The sequence below is a fragment of the Schistosoma mansoni genome, chromosome 1, assembly GCF_000237925.1.
Source record: "Schistosoma mansoni strain Puerto Rico chromosome 1, complete genome".
Lineage (NCBI taxonomy): Eukaryota > Metazoa > Platyhelminthes > Trematoda > Strigeidida > Schistosomatidae > Schistosoma > Schistosoma mansoni.
The window spans coordinates 35,119,061-35,132,560 of record NC_031495.1 but is presented as its reverse complement, the minus strand read 5'-3'; the positions used below and the strand labels follow the sequence as shown (position 1 = coordinate 35,132,560).

Below are 13,500 nucleotides of genomic sequence, written 5' to 3'. Positions count from 1 at the left end.
TAATTAATATGTTTTATTTCTATTTTCTTTTACTCTTTATAGCAACTTCAATTACTCAACTTTCTACGTACTTACAAACGATCACATCCTCCTAGAGATTTTGAACTAGAACGTGTTTCTGCTACTATCGGAAATGAAGTAAATCCTGATTAAGTTTTTATATTTCATAGCACTTGACTTCAAATTAAATTGATATCAATTCTTTTATCATCTTAATAAGTTCTTTTACTATATTTCGACTGATACATATAATCTACTGCATCATCTACTTTAAGGAACTTGCGCCTATCATGACCTCTTAGCCAAACTGTTTTAAAAGTAACATTTGTCGCTCAAGGTCATGTGTCAAGTAGGTTGCTTGGATGATTCAAAGCAAATGCCAAATTATATTAAGATATGGTTATAGTATGGTAGCTCTCGTAGTGACTATTATCGTTTACTACCAATAACATGTTTCAGAGTCAACATTAATCACCTTTTTCCTCTTGAATTTCAAGAATTCATCTTGAAGCTAGTCTCTAGTAATATATAATTGTTGTTTTGATCGTAAACATGTAAAGACGAATCGAAATCAATTGCCTATTTTCAACTGGTTTCTAGTTGTCATTATTTTTTTAATACCAACTAACTTTAAATAATCTCCACAGCTTTCAGTTTAGATATGTATATATTTGAGGTGCTTATTGAAAACAGGCTTAATATGAAGCTACAAATATCTTAAAAGTGCTCGCACACAATTCTTTATCAACTTGGACATAATATATATCTTTACGTATGAAATGTTTACTTGTTTTTCTTGCTACCTTCAGACAATTGTTTTTTCTAAAAGTGAAGGACATCATCACTTAAGCAATATAAGAATGCCATATCATCAATTGTTGAGTGATTCATTACCAATTAAAATTATAGGTAAGTGTACTCCTTAAGTATAATTAACATTTATATACGTGTCAATTTGCTGGACAACAAATAATATTATGATTAAACACATTTCGATTTGGATTGTAAAATATTACTTATCCCATGTGAATATTCTACCACAGCCTATTTTTTAAAGCATAATAATCATTTTACTTTCTCCGAATCAAGATGTGGGATCTATCCACAAAACCATTGGCTGTTACATTAAACCTTGTTAATGAAGTACACACTGTTTAGGGTCCGCTCAATAGTCGTGATCAAGGGTTGTAAGCTGATATGCTTGATGCTACTACGAGTTGACCTTACTCGGTAAACGGAACGAATATCAATGACACATTGACACTATAGGCTATTCTAATCTGTTGTCCCCGTCCCTGCTAACTAGATCAAGAAGTCTTGATGAGGCGTAGAAGAATGCATTCAACAAGCACCCAGAAAGTACGAGGTCACTAAGCACACAAGTCAAGCCTATTTATACAATGATAGAAACGCCCTTGGGAGAGCGTACTAAAAAATCCGTCAACCAATAACAGCCAAGGAATTCCAAGATGGATATGTAAGCTGTAGTTAAACTAAGCGTTTTCTTGGCTCGAAAACATAAAATTCAAAGTTTCAGAATAAAATTACAAAATTAAGACTTTTTCCAAGTGAGTTCTGGGGATTTAACGTTCCCAATATAAACACTTATTTCAGGTTCTATGTTGCCTGTCACTGCAAATTTTCTTGTTTCCACCATCCTTATCAATTATTAGTGCGTATTTGCACTGTATTAGTAGTTATAAACTTCAAGTGATGTTTCTTATATTCACCAACAGTGTCGCCCATGAATTCACTTTTTGTCTTTAACAAATACAAGATTTCGTACTATTTTATTGCCCATAAATTTGCAAATTCCTTCATACTCCTTAAACCAATTGTTAAACACTCTATACTAATTTTTCGATTGTATTAATTATTTGTTGTTGTCATTATCTTCACATTTCCGACCTCTTCTTTAACTTCTGCATGCTAATCAAGTGGACAATTAATTCTCATGAATTTAGTTTTTATTTTATGTTTTTTTTAACCTCCAGATCATCATTAAACACCCTTTTGACACTTAAAGTTTCCAGATGCTCCTTCATGACGCAATTTATTTTATATTCGTCCATAGATTATATCTGCAAAATCAGTATCAATGTAATTCTCTAGCTTCAGTAAAATGATATCATTAAAAATAAATCTTTACTTTAATGAGTTATCTTCATATCTTCTTCAATGATACAATGGGTTATCTTTTTTCTAAGTCTAATCATCGTAGTATTCACCACTTTATATTTGCCAAATCCACTACTTTATTTTTCCTATTTTCTTCCCTTCAACTTTTTCTTTCTTACTTTCTTAAGAGAAAGTCGAAAGTATCATTGATGCTAACTTACACTTTCCCCTCCTTCCCCCCCCCAGCAGTAATTCACTTTATTTCGGAATAATGTTTCTTTTCTAATATGAAATGATTCGAAGAAATCCAATATCTTACCACTATATATATATATATATATATATATATATATATATATATATATATATATATATATATATATAAAGAAGTATATTGAGCATTAGTTTCTGGTAATTTTTCCTTAAAGGTATATTACCAATTAATAGAAATGAATCATCATAAATTTATTAATATTTCTATGTAATCAACTTACACTCAATACTATTTGGTAATATTTGTACTTTTGTTAAGATCATAATAAAGTTTATTATGGTTACAACACATATAACCAACTAAATTAGTCTAATACAAATATTGAGCGTTAATTTATATGCAGCCAATATTATATATTTCTTCATTTGTTTAATAAATCTTCATCCACATAATCTTTAATACATGAAGAAGTAAAGTTTCTTGTTTTAAAAAATGAAGAATAGTAGATCCCCTTTCGATTATGACTATTACACCGAACAGTATGTATTTGCACCTCCTGTACATAATGAAAGTCATACATATTAACTTACGGAATCTTCTGTCGGTCTAAAAATTTACATTCAACCTTTGTACTCTCTGATCTGCAGTTTGATTATCCTAATCCTCTAATTATACGGGTTATACTAACTTCGTATACGAAACGCTTTTCCGTAATATTTTATTTTTAAATCTTCTTACCCTTTCTGTTCTTATGAAGTATCATCAAGATCTATGAAATTTGTAACTTCACGTAATGCTTCTTTTTACATCACAAGTATATATCGCATTTCATATTCACATGATTGTTTACTTGACTAATTGTAACTCCTCAGCAGTGCGCATCCAATTGTCTTCAATGAGTTGATATCTCTACAACTGCTGAGGAGTCCCATAATGGGACGAGACGGCCGTCCAGTGCTTCCAGGTTTTCTATGGTGGTCTAGCTTCAATTGACTCATTGTTTCAACTATGAAAATATTGAAATATCCACAAAAACTCCTTCTGATGTATAATTGTAACTCATCACCTTGTGGTATTTGCTTTTCTACTGTAGAATTAACTATACATATTTTCTTAAACGATTATAAACATTTTTTTTATCATACTTATCACTTATTTAGTAAATATTTTAAATCATTATATCTTCTTTTCTATCGTTTGTCTTCCAATTTTTTAGGTTTATTTCATTTTATCAAAGGATATTACTGCTTAATATCAATAATATTTTTTTTTATTTAAGTCAAATTATCTTAAGACACCAAAATGTCACAATAAACTAGATCATCTTTACAATATTTACATTCGACTAGTTGATACTTTTATATTTATCTGATTTTATATTTCGATTTATTATTGTTTATTAGGACCAGAAATTACTGTGTCTAATGTAAACTTTTGGCTTCGTGTAAATCAGAGTATGGAGGTATGTGTAATCCTTTTTTTTTAATTAACTAATCACTGCATATAGTCTTTATAATATCATTTACTAACAACGTTTTTTTTTGTTCGATTTATGAATGCATGACTACGTCAAATTGTTCAATCTGCGAGTAGTAGATTTTATAATAGAGAGTTGCATATGAATATCATTATACTGTCCAGCTTTAAAATTGTTCAACAATTAATGTGGTTTATATCGTGTTACATGTCGAAATGTCTTGATTTGTAAACATTAGTGCTGTTTTAAAATAATAATAATATTCCTATTAACAATTCCAAAGTATTTCATCTGTCTCTCATGAATGTCTGTTTATTGTATTATTCGTACTCACAATAAGATGAAGTACCATTTATCACCCTTGGTTTAAATTTTTGTCAACAGTTAACTATATCTGCCTTGTAAGTTGTTAGACAGATAAGTGTTTATTTATTATTTATTTAAACGCATAAACATTGGTACAAGGAGACACCAAATATATATACACCACATAAATCATTCGATTTGCGTGAGGGCTGGGATACTGCCCAGTTGCCTAAACCGAAGCAGGTGGTTTTCTTAGGAGGCCACACACCGAGCCTTTGACTTAAATGTCTGATCCATAAGGCAGTGGAGCAACGTTGGGAGATGTAGTCCCATGGTAGCCGGTGACCAACAATTAGTTCGTACGTCGTTTGTCCCCTCAGGATCCTGGAGCCCATGTACATCATTGGTTTGGAATGAGTATTTTCCAACTTCCCTAGGTGGATCCTCAATATCCACCAACCCGGTTAGAGCACCAGATATTCGCTTTTCGTCCTCCTAATTTCGTAATCAACACCCCCGCCGCGAGAAGGTAGTGAGTAGGACTTCCCTGGCAGTGGTTGTATGCACGTGGCCATGTGAGAGCATCTCGAGAGAGAAAGAAAGATCTGACTGTCCCCACGCTCAGCCGTACCACGGCATTTCGAGGGCGTAGATAGATGTTGGGGGATTTAGAATTGTTATTCAACTGATAACAAGTGTCAAAATATCTTTTGTTTCTAAGAAAAGAAGTAAGTTGCTAATTTCTATTGTAATTCTGTAAACATCTTATTGTGTGTATCGTTTTTTGAGAGAATTATTTTTCACGTTCATTTCCTTCTTAATTATTACTGACTTACCTGATTAAATTATCTATGCAGATTAATTTATCCTGAACGGTATTCTGATGTTCATTTATTGATATATAATAATCGTTTGGACAACCGACTATTTTCAATACTTTTTTCTGAATATTCATTTAGTGGAACTCATCAGATTTGATCAAAATTACTGCTGCACAAAATTTAGCCAATCAATACACTGCTGTTGGACTTTTGCCTATGGCTACTTCAAATTACGCAACTGAAGAGTTGTCAGTTCCACGATCGGTTGGCTGGGATAGAGCATTACCTTGTCAAATTCTCATTGAACCTCTTTTTAATCAACTTAATAGTCTTTTAGAATCTGTGAAATCAACACTTAACGTCTACTCATTATTAGCTGGTATATTATTGTTATATTATTATTATTATCATTATTATTATTATTATTATTATTCAACTTTAATGTCATTCAATATTCCTGTTAAATAATTCATCGTTATTCTAGTAATGATTTGATAAACAGAGTAACGTGAAATCTGTACTCCATTTATTATATGTACTTGTATTATTTATAAAATATGCTTATATTTTCAGGTCTTGCACGTCGAGTTATTTATGGGCCACATCGATTATTAATATTAAAATTAGCTCGGGATCTAGCAAAAACCTACCTGTTTAGAGCTGACAATGAAGCACGTTTTGCGTACGCTCAAAATAAATTGTCGTGTTCAGATCTTAAAACATGCTCTAACGATGAGTCACTGGACTTTGATTCAAATGAAGATCCAAAGGAACTGAAAGAAAATATTCGATTGGCTCGACTTGCTTTGGAAAAAGCTGAGACAAGTCATAAACAATTCGCAATTGAAGGTTGCCTTTATGAGCACCATCTAGCCGATTGGGAGGAAGTAAACAAGCATTTCAATAGGTGACTAACCTTCACAAATGAAGTTCTTTAAATATTTTTTCGCTGACGTTACACTAAATATCTATTTAGTTAGATTACTTAGTGCATTACATGTAGACTAGAGTGATGAAATATTAGCTTTTATTTTGGTGAATAGGTCAACTGAACTTTTTATCCAGGAAAGTCACCAAACTCTTATCTTCTGTTTTTGTTTTTTCCCATAACATCTAATTCACATGATACTGAATTTAAAAAGTCCAAGCGGATTATCAAACTAATTGAATAATAGATTAGTGAATATATTGCTCTTCAAAATTGGTTAAATTTCTTTACTGAAAGATAAATTCCCTATTGAATACAAATCATGGCTTAAATTAGTATCTAGTACATTAATAACATTCGTATTTATTGTATTTTCTAGATATTTTTTTGACCATTATAAGCATAAATCGCTCATTTAGATATTTTGTAAAATTCAACCCACCGGAAAATTAAGAATTGACCGTGATCTTAGTTTATTGACTGAAAATAGTAGGAAGTTTTTTAATGCATCGCACTAACTATTTCATCATTACAAATGTACCTTTGACAACTACAATTCACTTGGTATATTGTTATTTTAGACTTTTAATAATGAGACAAGAAAACTGATCCCAAGTTATGGTAATACTATCTAGAATAATTTAGATTGTAATGATCAACACTTTATATAACTTGGAAAACTGAACTAATTCTTTTTTATAAACATCTCCTTGTGATTTCAACTCTGTTTCTGCTTCTATTAACAAATAATTCACTAGCATTCCATTCAGTAAGTCTTATGTTTTCACTTCTTATCTATTTTCTTCAAACTAATTTTTGAAAATATCCCATTTTTAAGTTCAATCTTTACCTAATATAAACTTGAACTGTTTTTTTTTGCTTCAGTCCATTTGAGCTGATATTGAATTTACTGCATAAAGCGGCATCGGAACTACAACCATCAGTGACTTGGAACTGTAGATCAAGACTACCTATATCCGAATTATTTCTAAGACGACGAGTAATAAAAGCTTTGACCCATATCGCAGACTTAGCTCATATAAATCTTTTGGATGTAGCCAAACATATCATGGTCAATCGATTAAAACTTCCGTCTTGTATATTTATGAACGGGGATCTAAACGAAAGTTCCATAACAAATCGAAGCTTATTATTAGATATGACTACCGAGTGTGGTGAATTTTCTCCAAACGATATCAGCTTTAATGCTACCATGTGTCAGCCACAATTCAACAATGTCAAAATACTCGAAAATCAAGAATCTAACCAGTCAGAACCTAAACAGGAAGATTTCATGTTAGTGGAGCTTCTTCTTCAGCAGATAGAATTAAAACAGGAATTGCTCCCTGTTCTCGAATTCTTTGTCTTCAATGGCACTCCAGACCAGTATGTTTCTGCAAGATGGCGTGCGGCTCGTTGTATCTTACGTTGTCAGTGTGGTCTTATACTACGACCTAAACTATCACTTAGTGAACTGCGCTCTACGTTACTACGTCTGTCCACACTGGCTTCTTGTCCCACTCCTGCATCTCAACAGTTAGTATTTGACGCATCTTTCTCATGCACCTCTTCGCGAGGTGACACCTTTGATTCACTTTGTTGTGCACGTCTTATAAATAGTATTAAACAACTCATAGTTTCTTCTTCAAACTCCTTACAGACTATTCACCTCGCTTCTCGTTTGGTTCTTGATTATGAAATTTTGTCTCCTCCTATTTTGACACAACTGTTTGAATTTATTAACTATCATAGTGAAAATGAGTCTCTTGATTATGCCTTATTTTTACTCATCTTCATTCAATCATCTGGTAACGTAAATGAAAGTATGAAATGGTTTTTTTCAAACCCTGTCAAACAAGGCTGCATGCTTCACTGTGTTCTGTCTTCTCTTGTTGATCGGATATCATTGAAGTTATTAAGTCCTAAACAGTCTGTTTCAAGGAAGATGGAAAACTTTCTTAGTAAATTAGCTTGCTTCCTAATTTCATGGCCATTCCCAGATACGGAGATTGAAGCTATTTTCTCTGAACTGAGTAAATCAGTTATTCCCATGTTTTCAAAGGAAACAGTTGGATGTAATGTCTCGCTTCAACAAATACCAGTTATTATTGGTGGTTTTCTACATTTACTTGCAGTGAGTTGTTCAAGCAAGCATATGGCAATGAAGTTAAATACATGGTTTTATCTAGTAAGTTGATTTTATGTTGTCTTATTATCACTTATACAATAAAGCTTATTAAGTTAATTACTCTCAAGATTATATGTGTATCCCATTTATCCTAGTATTTATTGAGCATGGTTTAATTGTGAAAAGTCAACAAGATTTTACTTATTCTGGTGTTTGTCTCACCAAAATATTACTGCTGCCATTCCCTTCATCTTTTGTAATTACAAGTCTCATATATTTCCATTTTTCAGATAAATGGGGATAAAAGAAAACAGAATGTGGTCAGTTTGGTTCATGATGCTGTACAAGCCAGCGAAATTTGTCTGACTTCGAGATTTCTTAGCATTTTGTAGTTTTCATAACTTTTTTTTTGAAAAGAAAGCACTATTTAGAAAATATTACATAATTATCCTAATGTATGATAATAATATAAGCAATGAATGTTCTAGATCCGTTTTAGATTTCTAGTTTGTTTTTCATCTTTTTCTCAAATGTTAATCCCATCTAAATTTGTTTAGGTCTTCATGAAAAAGGAAACAGGTGATAACCGAAATACCGATTTACTCATAATGGACCAACTATTCGAGTGAATACTAGTATAATAATAAGTTAGAAACAATGTACGATTAGAAAGGGAATGTTCATACATCCCAAGGCATCCCATGACATCTGCGAACCGACGAGGTTTTAGCAAAATGACTAACAATTGAGTAAATCTAGTGATGTCAATGACATTATCTTTAAAAGACTAAACATTAAATACGGCTTGATAAAACGATGTGAAGGTATATTATAAATAAACGTTCACATGCCACTGCAAACGATTTCGAGCAGTTATCCAATACCTTAAGCCGTCGATTTGGACAAGAACGCGAACTATAAATAGAAATTCTACAACCGCGGATGGCTACTTCAGTCGATAAATAAGAACATCCGACTTGCTACTAACAACAACATTTCTACTAATTATTAAGACTAATGTGAAAGTAGTCTTTGTCGCATAAATTATCGTATGTGTAAGTTATGTTGTACTGAGGCTTAGAGACCAGATAACCTTTACCGTAAGCCGAAGTTAGTGGCAGACCTATGAATTCTGCATATGTACAGCACGCTAACTGGATCTAACTTGAACCAATTTATTTATCCTGAACGAGTATCATGCTTATCCGGTAATTCTACATACCTTGCTAAGAAAATACTCAGGGTCAGACACTGATCTAGTGAAAAAATCCATACACTACATAATTACCGGTAACGGGACCAAGTTTCTATCTTTAGTATTACAGAAAGTGAATCTTGGTTGGTAAGCAACACCAACCTAATTACTATAAGACTTGGTAGCTGTAAAGGCATTAGGAACCTTCATAACAGTATACTATTACACTGACAAAACACACTTCCGAACTTAACCTCATTAATATTCCTTGGGAGGTTACCCAACATCAATGCTGTGCACGTGAGAAGTCTCGTGTGGTTCGTGAGCGTCTAGGCTGTCGATCTGGTGGATAATACATCTCACCAGCCGGAGGTTTTTGCTGCTGGACGATACTGAGGTCAACCCTCCGACACATAACACTCATTCTTTATCGAGATGTGAAGCTGCCTCTTGACACCGATGACTCCCACTCAAGCTTAAATCAGATATTATTAGTTGTAGAAGCATCTTTTTGATGTTACAATCCCAAGTAGATAATCGCTATGATGCGTCCACATCTAAGGTACTAACTTGAGGAGCATCGATAAGGTTACACGTGACCAAATGGGTATAACCGTAATTCAAGAATGGTCCTTAAGGAACACAACAACCTTATTAACGTTTATGCAGACTAATAAGCATTCAAAACCTCCGATTTATTAATATGGATTCAACATGAAACGATTATAGCTCGTAAGCATGCCTCATCCAAGACAGTTCATACAACACATCTAAAACTATTCATCTTTTGATACGAAACAAATCAACTCCTCATTTTGTTGAGAATACTTGATTCAGTGCATGGCCAATCACTTCATAACAGCAAAAGATTTAGTTGTCTTACAACGCGTTAGATCAAGTTTATAAACACCCATCTCTGACGGCCACACATGTGTACTCGTCTGAAAGACACGGACGACTGCCACTAGGCACCTACACATAGTGAAGAGGAACCTTGTGGGACGACTGTAATGCACGTCTGACATGTTAACTTCGATGAGCGACTTCACCCGAAATGGGTTTGAGGTTTAAAAAACAGTCCGTAAACTCCCCAACCGTCTGAACAAACGCCTGTGTGGACACAGTCTATCTTAATGGTTGGTGGGACAGTCTACCCTTTAGTTCACACAAGCCTACTGCCATACTGCATGAGATTTGGCGTTGTAGACTAACCTAATTATCGCTAGGACCAATGGTATTCTAAGTAACAATTGCCTCGCGCCAGAAACGCGATTTCAAGCACCATATAAAGGAATAACTTGGCATGACAATAGTCGCCTAGCAACTCGAAATGGTGAAGTGGATTTCATGGGTGACTTATGTGACATTCTGACAGCAGCAGAATGAGAGTACATAACTTAGCGCGATGAAAAATATGCAAGCTAGCTATTGCAGTAAAAATCTGGTGACGCCGCGAAAAACATGGATTCTTAAATCACATTATAATACACCGACCAGCCCCTCCTCCACAATTTAACAAGACTCAACAGCTGAATATGAAAAAGCTGCTTTATGCAGAATAGTTAGTATGCGTGTAAAATAACAATGACTTGAAGTCTACATTAAATGCGATTACTCATCATAATCACCTCCTCGAATCTCATGGGCACCGTTGCTCCTTCCGTCCATTTCCTCGTCAGAACGTCTAGGCGTCCCAGACTCACTACGATGCGACATTGAACGCGATCGTGATGCGGACCGAGAATGTGTATGCGACCGACCAGGAGACCTCGATTCCACTGAACGTGACCTACTTCCAGACCTAGAATGTGAGATAGAACGTGACCTCGAACGCCGATCCAGATCATTTTTTATGCTATTCTCCCTACCATTGCAGCTCGGGGAACGGGAACCGGCATCCTAAACAGTAATAAAGGTCGAATGAAAGAGCAAGACTTACCAAAGAGCGCTTGTTGCTGAGATGAGAATTGGATCTTGCATTGGAACGGTTTGTCCCGGAACGGCGTGATGGACTTCTAGACCGTGGGTCATTAGAATTTTCTTTGGAGCGCCTGTGCGAATCGTTGCCGGATTCAGATCTTTGTCTATCACTTGAAAGTGACCTATCATGTCGATGCCGAGGACTTCTAGACTTTTGCCTGCGATGAGAGTCTCGACTTCGTGAACGATGAGAATGACGACTATCAGATCGCGATCTGTAAGAGCCAGATCGTGACCTCTGGCCTGGTCGGTCTTCGTAAACACGTAGCCTGCGTCCATAAAGCTCGTAGCCATCAAATTTCTCGATTGCTTCCTTCATATCAGCGTAGGCAGCAAACTCAACAATGCTAGAATGGAAGTTACGGAAAACTGCACAACTTACCCGTCGTTCTTAGCTGACTTGTGTGCGTCCGCATAAGTAACTTCTCCAGCCTTACGCATCAAATCTTTGAGATCCTGTAAAAAAGAATAAACAACTGAAAAACCGTGCCCTGTATAATAAGCTAATATATACTACTAATTTGGGTTAAGCTAGCCTAGTACTTAAAAACGCGCGAGTAATTTACCTCGCGTTTTGATCTGACCACAGTACGAGACCACGTTACCACATGCTCGGCCGGACGACCGTTGAACGGCGCGACCAGAAACAACCCTGGGCGACTGACCATGGCATGGAAAACGACCAATCCTACGCGTCCTACGCCACCCGAAACGACCGAACGTCAACGAGCGGTAACTGAATTCGAGATAACAAGCAGTTAGTTACTTCTTGCAGTTCTTACAAACAATCAAACAACAATCCCTTACCTGCCAGCTCACACGCGACGAGAGATTCTCAACAATAACACGATACTCCGTCCTAGTTGGCGGACCGTACCTGCTGTAACAGATGAAAGATTAGTAATGAAGCTTACCGATCGCGACCACTGCCACCACCACCTCCGCCACCACCTCCACCGGCTCTTCTGCTGCCGCCTCGAGTGCCAGGAGGAAGGCGAGCATGCTCAACGATCAACCGTTCACCTCGTAAGTCTCTTCCATGGAGGTCATATACGGCGTCGTCCGCATCTTTTTCATTATCAAACTCCACGAAGCCATATCCATTCTTAAGAACGATGTCCCTTAATCGTCCATAACCCTTAAAGAACCGCTCAATATCTCTCTCGGTACACCGCGGAGGTATACGGCCAACGTACACTCTTGACATTTCGAAACTGACAGCCAGAAGCAACCATACAGAACTGATTCAAACAACCAATCACAAACTTGGCATCAAATAATATCTCAGAAGATGATGATTCTTGTTATGTATGGAAATTTTAATACATTTTTTTCTTTAGTGACATTTTTTGCACATCACATGATGCTGAATGATTCAATGCTAGAATAATGATGCGGTGAAATTATTCAAAGAAATTCCTGTTGCATGTCCTCCATCTGTGAATAATGTCCCTGGAAACATAGATTTTCGAATTATATAGATATTCTTTTTTAGTAATTATTTTAAGTCAAAATGAGAGACATTTAGTTCGACTTGAAGACCCACAATCTCCCAAAAACCTAGATGAATTACTTTTTCAGGGTTATATGCAACACTTCTTTAGCTTTTAACCTGTTATTTCTAGTTATCCCAAGTGTCCATTTCATTTGTTAACAACCAAATAATTAATACACGGTACTGGACGAGTATCTCGTTTGCGAAGTTTTCTGGACTTCCTTCCAAGTGAACTATTTCGTTAACTTTACTTAGATAGAGCAAACTCTTTAGTTACCACTGAAGTCACTTCTATTTTATACCTCCAAGGTTTTGCAGCAGAAAGATGTGTCAGTAGTCTTTGTCTTTGGAAAGTCTATTTTCTACGAGCAAGATTATTAGAGAACTCATCAAGGGGGATACTTTACCTCCTAGTTTGTCGAAAAACCTACGTAAATATTTCTCGGGAAAGAACTTCGAAACCATCACAAGTCTTAAAGTTCAAGATATGGCTTACCATCACTGATGGAAATGCGTCTGGGTGTCCAAAGAATATGTTTGGACCTGTGAGCAGTGTCAGAATACCTGTGGAGAAATAATTTAGTGAGAATATCTGGTAGTAAAGATGCCATTATATTGATGATTGTCATGAAACAGACACGGTGAATTGTCGCCTTTCTTGATGTGCTGTTACGCGTTTCTAAATGTGCTACTTCTGTAAACTTTTAAAGGCCATAGTTTGTTTCCGAAAACATTTAATGACTCTGTAGGTAGTAGCAAAACATAGGCCTTCACCGTGAAAACGGAGTTCCATGTCCTAACGGATATTGAAACAGTCTTACGATCAAAAGTGATTTTT

At 35.4% G+C, this 13,500-nt stretch overlaps 3 protein-coding genes across 7 annotated transcripts in view; 2 read left to right on the top strand and 1 right to left on the bottom strand.

The window, feature by feature from the left end:
- Positions 1–153, top strand: part of Smp_141710 (putative hypothetical protein) — a gene marked incomplete at its 3' end in the record, with an annotated part of 45,548 nt that extends 45,395 nt beyond the window's left edge. Inside the window, exon 21 of the mRNA XM_018794206.1 lies at positions 43–153. Coding sequence (XP_018648642.1) covers positions 43–153 — 111 coding nt within the window. The remainder of the gene's footprint in view (positions 1–42) is intronic.
- A 707-nt stretch (positions 154–860) lies between these two features.
- Smp_141700 (hypothetical protein) lies at positions 861–8,621 on the top strand (the record flags this gene model as incomplete). Its single annotated transcript, XM_018794205.1, has 6 exons — positions 861–909; positions 3,736–3,794; positions 5,075–5,264; positions 5,510–5,843; positions 6,750–8,052; positions 8,550–8,621. 6 exons carry the CDS (start codon positions 861–863, stop codon positions 8,619–8,621), a joined length of 2,007 nt encoding a protein of 668 aa, XP_018648641.1.
- A 2,096-nt stretch (positions 8,622–10,717) lies between these two features.
- Smp_036270.1 (putative arginine/serine-rich splicing factor) lies at positions 10,718–12,383 on the bottom strand (the record flags this gene model as incomplete). Of its 5 annotated transcripts, none has more annotated exons than XM_018794202.1 (5): positions 10,799–11,086; positions 11,127–11,514; positions 11,550–11,623; positions 11,734–12,047; positions 12,082–12,383. In XM_018794202.1, the coding sequence occupies 4 exons, from the start codon at positions 11,833–11,835 to the stop codon at positions 10,799–10,801; spliced, it is 852 nt and encodes a 283-aa protein (XP_018648638.1). The 5 variants fall into 5 exon arrangements, with proteins under 5 accessions (XP_018648640.1, XP_018648638.1, XP_018648637.1 ...); XM_018794200.1 differs by having other exon boundaries at positions 11,975–12,047; XM_018794201.1 differs by having other exon boundaries at positions 11,975–12,044; positions 12,082–12,374.
- Between the last annotated feature and the right edge of the window lie 1,117 nt (positions 12,384–13,500).